Genomic DNA, 14,218 nt, shown 5'->3' with positions numbered 1-14,218 from the left:
ACCAAATATGATGGCATGTTGGTGGTGGGTGAAGTAATGTGTATATGTAGACAATTCGTATGCAGTGCCCTTCACAGAATCAAACAACAAGTACATTTCATATTCACCCCACAATTCATATAGGGAGGGAAGAGGCTTTACCAATGGAGCTGAAAGATGATGCACAAAAGGATTAACCTTAAAGCTTTTCAGAGACCAGTTCACTAATTCAAGAGGGGAGAGAATACTAAGGAATTGGTTTTACTCACCTTTTTCTTCAGGGCACTTGTGTACAATTCACTATTGGCAAAATAGAGGGAGGCATTGGCCTGGAATATTTTTATTCCAGGATATTCTTTCACCTAAGGAAAGAAACATTATAATACATGAAATTAAGTGCTATTTATTCTGGAAGGAAAGCCCACATTTATATTTCTGCCACATACACGGTCACAAGACTGATCACAAATATCCATTGCCCGAACCACAGAATACACAACATAAGCCAACTTCCCACTGCACATGTGGATGTCACGGAATGATACCCATACCAATGGCATTGTTGTCTCTAGAACAGCCACGAAACAGAGTGAATGATGGTCATAGCATGCTGCAAACAAAAGGGAAATATACTCCCACCTACTACTGTATGGAAAGTAAATTAGAAGGACCTTCCCATAGTCATAATACAATAAAATATTGAGTGAGATCAATATCACGTAATATTTGCATTTATATTTTTAACAATGAAAGAAAATAATTTAAAATCAAATGAAATCTGATGTTGCTATGAATGCTAGGTATTATTTAATATAAGGAAATCATGCAGTTCTAGAAATGCTTCTCTTCTTCCTCCATACTGATTTTATCGATACTTTTCCAATAATTTTTTATTTCTTCCATTCTTGACCTGCTTTATGATGTCCTCAGTGACAAAAATGGAAAACACAGTAACCTATCTCAGATTTGTACAGTTTTAAGCACTTTGTTTTTAACTATTCCTACAGAAACACCTCCTTCCCCCCAGTCTGGTAACTGCGCTGATATTGTTAATAAAATCCCCTTGAAAGCAGATTTACAACTGTTTACACAGGCACCTGGAAATGAAGGTTACTCACTTGTAACCATTCTTTGAGGTGACCCTGCATATTCCCACTTATGGATAAAGTGCCGTTTGGTGCTGCCTAATGGTAGAATCTTCTCCAAACAGTGCCTGTTAGAGCACACGTAACCCACAACTCCCTGCAACGCTTCTTAATGTTCTGAGGGGAGGTTATATGAGGGGGTATTTTTCGATCTGAATGGCATAGCTCAGTGGTTCTTTGGACTTGAGGATGGTCCTGAAACAAGAGGAAGGAGCTGGCCCCACAGACTTGAGGAGTACTGGATTCAGAGAAATACTCTGCTCTGCACCTCTGGTCTTTAAAGGGGAAAACAGAACTGACTTGGGTTTCAGAGACAGAACTGCAGAGGCCATGTCAGAATTGGATAGATCCAAATAGTCTGATATCTGGCACTGCTAACAGTGTTCTCCAGAACAGATACATCTGGTGCTTACATGGCTCTAAGTTTCTTAGTAGGCACTTGGCCTTTTTTCACGAACAGTGCCACTGAAGCCTTGACAGCTTTAACAGAAGGAGCCAGCACCGATAAAGATCCTAGTCTTGGAACCATTAGACAGCCTAGAAGTACCTACAGTCCGTTCTGTTTCTCCTAGTACGCTCTGGGCAGGACAGAACACTCTGGCAAATAGAACTCCCAGGAGCGTGGCCTTACCCCATGCACCTAAGGTGTCTAAAATGGTTCTCTGATGCCAGGAAGACAGTTGGGCACAAAGCACATCTCTGAAAACCCAGCCTCTTCTTTGGTTCCCCATTACACAGAACCGACCTCACGAGATAGACTGAACTACCTAGATTTAAAAACTACTCTGTACTAAAAACAATACTGAAGTCAGAATATTTGGAATCGCTTGAGGGAAGAGTAGGAGGGCGATGTATGTGCGCTCTAATGGGCAATGCTTGACGAAGCAGTTAGGTAGCACCAGGTGACAAGTTACCCATAATGGGAATATGCAGACCCACTAATAGAAGACTCTCCGACACTTTAAACTGAAATGCTCTGGCCCAAAGCAGAGGTCTGGCATGCCATACGCTGCCCAAGCACATGCTTACAACAGAGACCCTGGGGGAGGGAATACCCAAGACATTTAGTAGAGCAGTGATATGGGACTGCTCTAGTCTGTGTGGGTGTCAGCATACCCACAGACATCTTCTTGTCACTCTGTTCAAAGCCGAACAACTTCTGGTGGGAACAATGCTTTAGGATTCCAGCATCATTCTGTTCAATGCAGGTTTGTAAGAAAGACAGCCACTTAGTGATCTGGGCATATGGACCTTTCAAAAGCAGCTCCCCTGATGAGAACTGGGCAAAGATTGCAAAAATTCCTGGCCAGTGTTTGAATACAAAACAGTGAATTTATATCCCCTTCTTGCCAACAGAATGGTGTTCCTAAACATGTTTATGAAAAGGAAACAAAAAAAGCGATGCTAGCACTTGTGCAAATACATAAATAATGCACAAGTACTAGCTCCAGGAGTGTTTGTGCAACCACCTTGAAAGCTCCCTATGAGTTTGGGAGGCATTCCCCAAGAGCAGAAGGAATACCATGCAACTTTGGTGACTTCATACAGCATGAACAGCAGATACAAAACAGCCTTGAGAGTAAGCCAGAGAGTGACGTTATGCTCACAGAAATTATTCATCAAATAATAAATATGTTTGTGAAAATAAGGCTGGTCATGGATAACTGGAAAAGAGAGAAGTGGAGTTCATAGAATAAAGTTCTCCATTGTGACCCACTTGCCCAGCTCTACTAAAAATAGACTAAATTAGGTCTTTGGTTCTGTAGGTTTTCATTAATATAGCTAAAGCGACTCATGGAGCTCACCCTGAATGGGTTCATACACAGTTCTGGTATTAGTAATGGTACTTATATAAACCTTAGCATCTTAAACTAAGCAATCAATTAGTAGACCAAGACCGCTATTATAGGTGGTCTTTGCACCAGAACTTGTCATGCAATACCCTGCAATATAAACCACACCATCCACATGGGTACATGCACATTTATTATAAAAACACTAAAATCTGAAACAAAATGATTAAAGCAAAGTAAGTTTGCTTCCCCACAGTGTAACCTTAGCATAGAAGAATGTAAGAGCGGCTAGTTTCACCGCAGGAGGCTCTCACCACTATGCATACAATTACAGAATTAAGAATGTTCAGCCATTCCAGGAATCTGACTATGCTCTATAACAGCAATTTAACAACAACTTAATACAGGAAAACACATTCCTACCTCTTCATATTCTTCCACGTCACAGTAAATGTCTGTGTTGGGAATTTGACCCAGGATTCTGTACTGTGGACTGGAGAGAAATGGATGCATAAGGTCTCAATATTACAGTTCACAGACTTGAAAAGAACGCACATTAAAAAACAGCTTTGGAACCTACACCAGGTATGGCTACTGTACGGACTAATCAAAACACGCTTTGAGGAAGTTTACAGCAAGAACATAGTAGCGGTGCCATGTGGTGATTAAGCCATGAATCAAACTAAGTCTAAGTCTGTTTTAATAAAAAGGGCATTTGGAAAATATCCGGCCTGTTTGATGACCACCAACTGATAGGCACCAGCTGGGTGGGCCAACTGCTGCAACTGGCCAGCAAATGCTACAGGGCCAAATTCTCTTCTGGTGTAAGTTGACACAGCTTCATTGACTACAATGGAGCTATGCCAGCTCACACCAGCAGATAACTTGGGCCACAGTTTCAAAGAAGCATCCTGCTTCTCAGAGGGAAGAGCCTGATTCTGTAAGATGCTGAACACTCAGCTCCCAGAGAATTAACTGTATATTATGTGGGTTCAGAATTTACCTAACATTGGACCAGAATTGACCCAACATTGCCCCCACTGGGACATCTCCCATCAAATGCTAACACATGACAGTGACTTCTGCTTAATTGGGCCAGTCTTAGCATAAATTCCACTTAATAGTAATGCACTTGACAAATGCCAGGCATTAAACAAGTTTGAAATTCTGAGCTCTAGGGCTTTAATAAAAAATGATCAAATACAGATTAAAAATGAAAGAGAATCTGCATATTCCTGGAGTTTCATTTAGAACAGTATTTATAGACTTTACCTGCTGTCTTTTATGTACATTCTGTGGTTGAAGCAACAGAACTGGGCCCTGAATTGGGACACCGGGACACTCCCTGGATAACCCAATTAAGCAGATTCTACTATACTCATGAAATGGGACTTCTGTTTATTTCATTCCCTTTTAAAAAGGGAACAAAAACCCACCACAAAGCCCTGATTCTGAGAAAGAGGAGAAAAAAAGTCTGACCTTTGTGTTCTGTAAATAATGGTTATCATTGCAAACGCCACAGCAGTAAGCAAGCCGTAGTCTAGTCCCAGGAGAACAGAGGCCACAAAAGCTACAATCCAGATGGCCTAAACATCAAACAAAAGCTACATATTAAAATGCATCCAGTTTTTTTTGTTAACATGGCTCAGGCCCACATATATACACTACCACAGTTCAAGGCGAGGTCACATTGTAACATTTCTCCTTGATATACTGCAAGGCAATACCCTCTGAGACAGATACGTTGGAGTGTTTTATAATTTGACATGTGAGTTGTAAAAAGAGCATTAACTGTAGAACATGTTTTACTGTGTGTTAGAGATTCAACCTCCTATGAAGCTGGTCCTGTAAAGACAAACAGTGCAAGGGGAATTACAAGTAGCCCGATTGTATATTATCATTATATTGAGCAGAAGACTCACCATACATTGATTACACAGCAAAATACCAGTAGTGCTGATGTTTGGTATCATCCAACACACCTAGGGTTACCAAATTTGGCTGGATGAATTCCTAGAAGTTTCATCACATGACATTATCTTTAATTAAAGATTAATCTTTTATTCCAGGAGACTCTAGGACAATTCTGGAGGGTTGGCAACCCTAAACACACCCAGGTAGCAGAATGGGCACAAGAACTCAGTACAGGCATCTCAGTGAAGCCCTCAAGAGTGATGAATTATGGTGCTATCTGAGTGGGAGGGAATCAGGAAAGTGCAGAGGGACTGGGGAGATTAAACAAGGCACAGCAGGCTTGCAGCTTGTTATGGAAAAAGGGAGCTCCTGCTGTTTGGAGGATGGTAGGGCCTGCGCCTCTACATACAGAGGCCCAGTGGCATGTTTGAGCCAGCAGGACCAGGGCTCAGCAGTTTCTCAGGTCTCATGTGGCAGTGAAGGTCAGATGGTGGTTCCATGGGTGAAGTCCTTGTCCAGGTGACTTCAGGAGTCTCAACCCCAGGGTTACTCCGTATATACAATAGTGGTTGCTACCCAGTCTTGCAGCCCCAGTTCCTGCCCAGCAGGTAACCAGTGTCTGTGGGCATTTCTATGGTTGAAAAGGTCTTGCACACATTTTCAGCTCCCTCGATAGACAAGTGGGGCACTACCCCAGCAGCTGTTGCTGCAAGCCCCAACAGTGAACCAGGTAACAACTTAACCTGCTACCATGGAATCACAAAGAGTAAGTGATGCCTCTTCAGGGGGAGGGATAGCTCAGTGGTTTGAGCATTGGCCTGCTAAACCCAGGATTGTGAGTTCAATCCTTGAGGGGGCCATTTGGGATCTGGGGCAAAAATTGGGGATTGGTCCTGCTTTGAGCAGGGGGTTGGACCAGATGACCTGAGGTCCCTTCCAACCCTGATATTCTATGTCTATGTCACTCTTGGCCTGGGCCCACTGTCAGGCTAACCATTCCTTGGCAATAAAGGAGGAGAGCACAAGGGGATTTGTTTTTCATGTTACTTAGGGACACCTGTAGGATCCAAAGGCTTTTGCACGTTCAGCCGATTTCTAGCATGTTTTCTATAACATTACTGAAAAACAGTCCTGCTTCCACCCGCAGCCAAACTACTTTCAACACTAGCTGAGCAGGAATCTGCTGTTCACAACTGCTGTCAGCAACAGGTCATTTTCCTAGCGTAGCTGGACCTTTGTACTGTAACTTCTTCATCTGATACAACAATACACTTATAATTGCCTGGAAAGCTTCCACTCTTTTGTAGATTCTTGGGGAATGTTGAACTGTTGCTTAAAAAAAAGTAGGAAAAAAAAAGGAATTAATTTACACTATGATAGCATTTTCACTTACCAATTCGATCTTACTGGTTCTCCAGAAATGTGTTATATCTCCAAACTGTTTAAACATTCCTTTCAGATTCACCATTACGATCGCAGCTAGCGCAGTCTAGGAACAAATTTTATGACATTTTTATTTTACCCTTGAAAACTATGTCATTCAGAAATAGCTTTCCAAGGCATCATTAAAATGGCCATGTTTATGCACTTTATACCATTGATGGGAACCAACCTGCAAGCCTGTTAAATGCACATTCCCTTTAAACAACAACTTTTCAGGCTACACATTAAGATACTGTGCCTATTAAAGCTTTAGGGATTGCATATTATCTTGCATACATTCCAACAGAAACATAGATACAATTATCCAAGAGAATAAAAGAAACTAATACAGTATAAATCTGTGTGCTAATTATCACTTCCCTCCCCGCTGATAGATTTCGATAGCCTCTTTCTCCCTTAACATCCCATTCAAGAATTCTCAGTTCCGTACACAGTGTACATATTTAGGGTGATCTTATTTTCATTTCTCAGAAGGAACAAAACGTCTAACATGGCTAGTATTAAACACAAGAGGAGTGCTCTGACTCCTTCGCTATAGTCTGCTTTCTAAGTTAACTTAAAAAAACTCCAAAAGCCCACCAACCCAGGGCCCAATCCTGGAAGGCGTTGAGTGCCCTCCTCAGTCCCGTTGACCTCAGTGGGTGTTAAGGGCACTCAGCACTTTTTAGGATTAGGCCCTAAGCTGTTAATTCATTTAGATACAGATTTTGTGATAGTTAAGCAAAGCTAGTTGACTTCTGCTCATACACACAATATCCAAAGGCGAAGTTCCCATACCTGAGGTAGTGGTTCAAAGAGGTAACCAATAGCCACAATGACTAACAGAACCATGATTGAGGACAGCGTCCCTGCAATCTGAACAAAAAGGTACAAGAAATCACATTTCTGAAGAATAAAAACTGCCGAAGGCAACAAGACAGAATGCAAACATTACTGGTTGGCCTGCATTGCGCTTTCTGAAATACTGGAGGTTCAGTGATTTTCTGATCCCTCATTCCAGCTCCATTAGTTTCATATTGATACATCCTCTGTGCTTCTACTTTGGCCTTGGCTAGACTACAATACCATGAGAAATGCCGTTCACTGTCTCTGGACCAACCAGAGGCCAGAAGACCAGGAAATCTTATCAAGCAACAGGCTCCAAAATCTGCAGTTCCAGAAAGTAAATATTCCCTGGCCTAAACATTTGGACAGACACACCTGAGTTTTCCCTCCAGTGCTCTCCTGAACAAGACTCCGAGACATTGAGCAAGTGATCGAGAAGGTTTGGAAGAAGGATCCTGCAGAATTACATATTCCCAAGGCAATAAGTTCCTGTTTCAGATGAGAAATCAAAAGAATCATGCAGAACAATTCTACAAATACAGATGTAGGCTACTTCTACATATTACTTTAACAGCTGCTTCTAATTTACATAATTTCCTAACAGGGCATTATCTCCTGTGCTAGCAGTGCACACACTAGTTGGCTCATATTGAATCATACATTAAACATAGTATTTGGTGGTGTGGAGGGACTGTTTCCCCATCTTTCCACAGCAATGATTCATGGATTGAATTCTGAAATGTAAAACATATAGAATTATATAAAATTGTCCATTTTCAGGCTTAACTTGGGGTTAACTTTATGATTCTAGTATTCAAATTATATGCAACATCTTCTTCCTCTACCCTAGTTAGTTTGCCCTGTTGTGTGTAGTTAAAAAACAGCTGTCATGTGTTATCCCAGAGATGGCTGCATTTCTGTGGTGGATGAAGCAATCATTTTTTGTGTGTGTGTGTGTGTGTGTGTAAATAATATTTGAAAAATAAAAGCAAATGTATATATATGGCACACTGCTTCACCAGGGAGCTGTTAACATGACATACAAAATGTGAATAAGATTTATGGGGCTAGATCTTCCGCTGGTGTAAATGGATGTAGCTCCACAGAAGACAAAGGAACTGTGCCCAGTAACACCAGCCCAGAATTTGGGCCATGGTCTCTTTGGGTGAAAGAAGAAAACCATAAAACCACAAACTGATGGGCTTAATCATGCTCCCAAAGTCAGTAGTGAAACTCGCATTGACTTCAATAGGTGCAGGACAAGGCCCACCATGGTTAAGGGCAAAGACCTGACCAAATACAGAAGCCCGGTATTGTGCTCTGGAGCGGTGGAATCCTAGCCCCACTGAAGTCAGCGGCAAGACTCCCACCGACTCAAATGGGGACAGAATTTCACCTGGGGAAACTGTCACAGTGAGACGCAGGACACCTCTACTAACAGTACTCTCCTGCCAGTTCCAAAGATTTTACCGTAAGGAACTGACAGCAAGGGAGAGCAGACAGATGATAACCCGGGTGAGATTCTGTGCTGCATCTCTAAGAGGCTCAGCACTGAACTTGCAGCCCAGGGGGAGATGATCCTAAAGCCTTGTCTTCACTACAAAGTTTGTTCAACAAAAAGCTGCCTTTTGTCGACAAAACAGTTGATGCGTACACACTGCAATGTGACTTTTGAAAGCAAAAATGCCCTATTTTGGTGACAAAGTAAAACCACCTCAACGAGAGACATAAGGCTTTTTGCTCAAAATTTTTGTCAACAAAATACCAGTGCAGACACCACGCTTGATTTTATTGCTTTAACTGGCCTCTAGGAGGTTCCCACAATGCCCATCACGACTGCTCTGGTCAGCAGTTTGAACTCCACTTCTCTGCAGCCAGGTAAACCACCATCCGCCCCTCCCACTTCGAAGGCCCAGGAATTTCTGAAATTCCATTTCCTGCTGGCTGAGCGTGGAGAGGTGTCATCGCATCTTCCCAGGTGACCGCGGCAGGTTATCGCAGCAAATGCTCTCCTGCTTGGACCACTGCAGAGCTGCTCAGTATATGGGGAGAGGAGGCTGTGCAGTCCCAGCTGCGCTTGAGCCATAGGAATTTTGATACCTCTCGGCAGATTTCTCAAGGACTGTGCAAAAAGGGCTATGGTTGGGACATGCTGCAGTGCAGAGCGAAGATAAAGGAGTTGAGGCAGGCGTACCATAAGGTGAGGGAGGCAAACCCTCGCTCCGGTGGTGCACCTAAGACCTGCCAGTTCTATAAGGAGCTGGACGCTATTCTTGGTGGCGACCCCAACTCCATCGCCAAGAGCCCCTTGGATACTTCAGCGGGCCTGGAGGCACTGGAAAGAGGACCAAACCCGGAGGACAAAGTCATTGATGAAGAGGTGGAGTTAGACAATGATGTGGAGCTCCTGGCAGGATCAACCGGTGGGGCAGGAAGCCAGGAACTGTCCTCCATTCCAGAGGTGTCTAGCCAGTCTCAGCAGTTGGTCTCCAGCGAGGAAGAAGCAGGAGAGGAAAAGTGGCTGCGGTTTGTGTCGTGTGAGGGTGGGTTCAGGGTATAGAAATGTGGGAGGCTGGCTGTGTTTTTGTGTGCTGGACATTTCCCTGTGTAGCTATTCATTACAGTGGAACAGGGCGTTGATGCATGCTGAGATCTCGTGGGAATCCTCTAGCTAGATCTCCAGGAAAGTTTCCTGGAGGTACTCGGTAATCCTCTGCTGAAGATTCCTTGGCAGAGCAGCTTTGTTCCTTCCCCCACTGTAGGGAACTTTCCTGCGTCATCTTTAATTTGTTTCCTACAAATTGAGATAGCAGGCACTACCAATACATATACAGGCAGTTTCATCATTTGCTTACTGGAATGTAAGGCCTCAAATTGCCATTGCTTCCTAGGAAAACTACATGTAACGTAACATAGAAGCACCAATCACAGAGATATACATTACTGGTTCTCATTTTCAAAGTGTTGCCTCAAAGACTTCCTGATTTGAATTGGCCCCCGCTAGACTCCTCTGATAGCTCTGGTATCTGGCTGCTCAAAATCAGCAGCCAAGCGGTCTGACTCAACACCCCACCCCTGAGCAAACCTTTCACCCTTAGCTTCACAAACATTATGCAACGTACAACATGCAGCTATGACCATGGGTATTATTGCCCGCATTGAGGTCTAACCTGCCATAAAGGCATCGCCAGCAGCCCTTTAATCTGCCAAAGGCACATTCCACTATCATCCGGCACCTACTCAGCATGTTGTTGAACTGCTCCTTACTGCTATCCAGGTTTCCTGTGTAACGTTTCATGAGCCACAGCTGTAAGGGGTACATTGGGTCTCCCACGATCACTATGGGCATTTCAACATCCTCCACTGGTCTGGAAAGAAAGTCCCCATTTGTAGCTTTCTATATAGGCCGGTGTTCCTGAAGATGCGTGTCACGCACCTTCCCAGACCACCCCACATTGATGTCAGTGAAATGCCCATGCTGATCCACAAGCGCCTGCAACATCATGGAGAAGCACCCCTTCCTATTGATGTACTCTGTCACAAGGTGGTTTGGGGCCAAATTGGAATGTGTGTGACATCTATCACCCCTCCACAGTTAGGGACGCCCATTTCTGCTAAGACGTCCACTATTTCATGCACATTTCCCAGAGTCACGGTCCTTCGTAGCAGGATGCAATTAATTGCCTTGCATGCTTGCATTATTGCAGCCCCAATGGTAGATTTCCTGACTCCAAATTGATTCACAACCGACTGGTAGTAGCCTGGAGTCACCATCTTCCACACAGCAATTGCCACATGGTTCTCTACCGATGGGGCAGCTCTCATCCTGTTGTCCTTGCGCTGCAGTGCTGGGGCGAGCTCTGCACACAGTTTCAAGAAGATGGCTTTCGGCATCTGAAAATTCTGTAGCCACTGCTCGTCATCTTCCACCTGTGTGATGATACGATCCCACCATTCAGTGCTTGTTTCCCGAGGCCCAAAGTGACAGTCCACCCTCTGCAACTGTTCTGTGAATGCCAAAAGCAATCTAAAGTTGCTCCTATCCAGATCACACAGCATGTCAGGAAACTGGGAGTCTTCTTCAGTTAGGAACGTTGTGATTAACTGCACTGCTATCCATGATGTGTTCATGACAGTGAGGGATCTATCCCTTCTTACAAAGATGCCGGTGTGCACAGCAAAGGGCTGTTGAAAAATGCCACGAAAGAAAGGCAGAAGCCCATGGAATGCTGGGACAGAAAGCAATGCATCATGGGACACTGAGCCTGGTCCCAAGATGTGCCATGATCCGCTCCACCTTCCCACAAGATCTAGCGGCAGAAGGTGTTGAGCTAGACTGTGGGATAGGTATCCACACTGCACTGCTCATACTGTTGATGCTAGGACCCCAAGTGTGGACACGCTCTGCTGACAGAGGGAGTCAGTGTGAACATGCAATACCAATTTTTATTATAGCACTTTTTGAGTGTCAACATAACTTTTGTCGACAAAACTCTGTAGTGTAGACAAGGCCTAAAGCAGCTTAAAGCCACCTAGTGCTCTCCTAATCCTGGGATTTTCTGTGGCTGGAGAGACCCCAGTGTAATTTAGACAGCCCTGGGGGCTTAAGTTACAGCAACCTCCCTGGGCTACCGCCTGGGGCTCAGCACTGCCCAGAAATTCTGCAGTGCTGTGGCCCTGTCCCCGACACATCCCTCTCATTCCCACAGCATGTGAGGGGGGCCTCAGAGGATGACCTTACACTGCTGTCTTCTAGAGGGCCTGTACTAGGGACTGGGGCTTTTAGGGTCCCTTTATGCCACTCTGACCCAATTACCAAGCGTACAGAGGCTGGAGTGAGAGGGATGATCTTATCCCCGTCAATGAGACATATGGCTCAGAAGGGATTACAGAACAAAGGACAGATGTTAGCCACATTGGTAATGCACTACTGAAAAGTGCTTCAGACACTACAGTGACAAGCACAATATAAGAACCTATGCAGAATAGAACAGAACATGAGAGGTGATTTTTCAGATAACTGGGTGATAGATCATTAAGGGCTTGACCTAATGTCCACTGAATTAAGTGTAACGACTACCACTGACTGACGTTGGCATTAGATCAGGTTCTTGGGGTTTACATTTTCATAGGCCAACATATAAAAAAAAAAATCCAAAGCTAGGTTACCTGATTTCCTTCAATAGTGTAGCCATGTTTAAGTGCAAAGATTTTGGCCATTGATACAGCCATGGAAAAGCCAACAATTGCTATTGCTAATGCATCTACAAACACTGCTGAGAGGAGATTTATATCAGGTACTTTTGGAGCAAGTAATCTAGAAGATGAAATGATAAAGAGTTACTATAACAATAAACCCATCACACTGAAAAAAAGAGTATAGCTTGAATAAGGATATGCTTCATTCACTGTCCTTACCCTTTAGGGATATCCCCAACAATATCCACTTCATATGTGTTGGACAGATTCATTCCAGCGGAAACTCCAGTAGCTACTATTACCTAAAAACACACATGTAAACTTGTTTAGAAGAGTACAGATTATTTAGGGCGCATGCACACATTTGAAAAAAGTGCCGAAAAGAGAGAGAGAGAGAGCGCGCAATTTGAGGGGAAAACATTGGTTAGAACCAATGCTAAGAATGGACATTAAGTGGATGTGATGGAAATTATTAGTCAATTAGCTTCTGGAAACACAGTCTCACATCTCTCAGTCAGACTGCCACTGCTTACCCAAACCCTGGACATTGCTCATGAACCTTAATATGCTAAAGAAAAAAATATCCAAGTATACACTAACAAGATACATACTAATACTAGCACTTATCATACAACTCAAAGCACTTTCTAAAAAGGTAGCCAAGCAGTATTACCCCCATTTTACAAATAAGGGCCCCAACGTTAAACACAAGACTGTCCCTGAGATGTGAAATAACCTAACGAAAGAACGTGGCTGGAACCAGTCCCATATGGGATTATCAGTCAAAAAGGGCAAGGCCTGATGGGTCCTCTTCCATAAAATGGATTGATTTCAGTGCTTTGGTCCAGATGGAAGTGGTGTTTTGAACTATTAATGTAGAACAACATAGTGTTTTTTTGTAAATCAAGACAGTGAGGGTGTGACGGGATCCCTGGCGTGCAGTCTGGGACTGTGGAACCGCTGTGCCCCCTTAACTCTCCAGCCTGGGCTGTCTCTCACAATGCTTTGCTAGTGTCAAGCAGCAAACCCCTCCAAGCACTGTTATCACTCAGCACAACCGCATGTGGAGCCCCACGCCCAGCTAGATTGCGTGAATGCTCCCAGAGCCACTCATCAATCACATAGAGAAAGGCACCAGCCAAATCCCTACAGCTCCCAGCCTTGTACCTCAGGAATATACCGTCTTGCACTGCTCAAGACGAGCAGTTATTAATTGGTTCACCACTTCATCAATGGAAAGTGGATATATCACCAGCCTTTGAAAACCTGAGCAGATTTACCAGACACTTCAGGCAAACTCACTGGTAAAGATAAATAGTAAGACAAGTTTACGGATTACAAAAGATAGATTTTAAGTGATTATAAGTATTAGGCAAAAAGTTAGAGTGGTTACCAAAAATAAAATAAAACATAAGCACACAGTCTAAACTCTCAACCCTATGAGACTGGGTATCAGAGGGCTTGTCTACACTGGCACTTTACAGCGCTGCAACTTTCTTGCTCAGGGGTGTGAAAACACCCCCCCGAGTGCAGCAAGTTTCAGCGCTGTAAAGCGCCAGTGTAGACATCGCGCCAACGCTGGTAGCTATGCTCCTGGTGGAGGTGGTTTTTTTAGAGCGCTGGGAGAGAGCTCTGCCGCGACTACACAAACCATGTTAAAGCACTGCCACAGCAGCGCTTTAACATTGCCAGTGTAGACTAGCCCTTAGATTAAGCAGCTTCTCTCACCCCACTGAATATTGCAGGTCATGGTACACAGGTTTCACCCTTGAAACCTGGGCCAGTCTACTCTGTTGGAGTCTTCAGTCTTCTGAGCATTCTTGTTGCTTGCAGCGTAGGTGGGGGGAGGAGAAAAGGCCAAGCATGTGGCCACTGTGTTCTGTTTTATACCCTTAGTCCATGTGCTTGGAGAACAAGTCC

The 14,218-nt window shown here is 43.9% G+C and overlaps 1 protein-coding gene across 5 annotated transcripts in view; it reads right to left on the bottom strand.

Moving 5' to 3' along the window:
* The window catches only part of SLC26A5 (solute carrier family 26 member 5), a 42,395-nt gene that overhangs the window by 4,832 nt on the left and 23,345 nt on the right, over window positions 1-14,218 (bottom strand). For 4 of the 5 annotated variants that reach the window (XM_037889194.2, XM_037889195.2, XM_043551962.1 and 1 more), the window contains 8 exons: window positions 12,518-12,600; window positions 12,269-12,416; window positions 7,475-7,588; window positions 7,052-7,129; window positions 6,225-6,320; window positions 4,397-4,503; window positions 3,341-3,410; window positions 249-341 (listed from right to left, as the gene is read on the bottom strand). In XM_037889194.2, coding sequence (XP_037745122.1) covers window positions 249-341; window positions 3,341-3,410; window positions 4,397-4,503; window positions 6,225-6,320; window positions 7,052-7,129; window positions 7,475-7,588; window positions 12,269-12,416; window positions 12,518-12,600 — 789 coding nt within the window. Of the gene's footprint in view, window positions 1-248; window positions 342-3,340; window positions 3,411-4,396; window positions 4,504-6,219; window positions 6,321-7,051; window positions 7,130-7,474; window positions 7,589-12,268; window positions 12,417-12,517; window positions 12,601-14,218 lie in introns of those variants that run through there. The other variant, XM_037889196.2, reaches the window with a different exon arrangement.

The sequence above is a fragment of the Chelonia mydas genome, chromosome 1, assembly GCF_015237465.2.
Source record: "Chelonia mydas isolate rCheMyd1 chromosome 1, rCheMyd1.pri.v2, whole genome shotgun sequence".
Classification (NCBI taxonomy): Eukaryota; Metazoa; Chordata; order Testudines; family Cheloniidae; genus Chelonia; species Chelonia mydas.
Note: the sequence above shows the minus strand (reverse complement) of the source record. Positions and strands in the feature narration are given on the sequence as shown.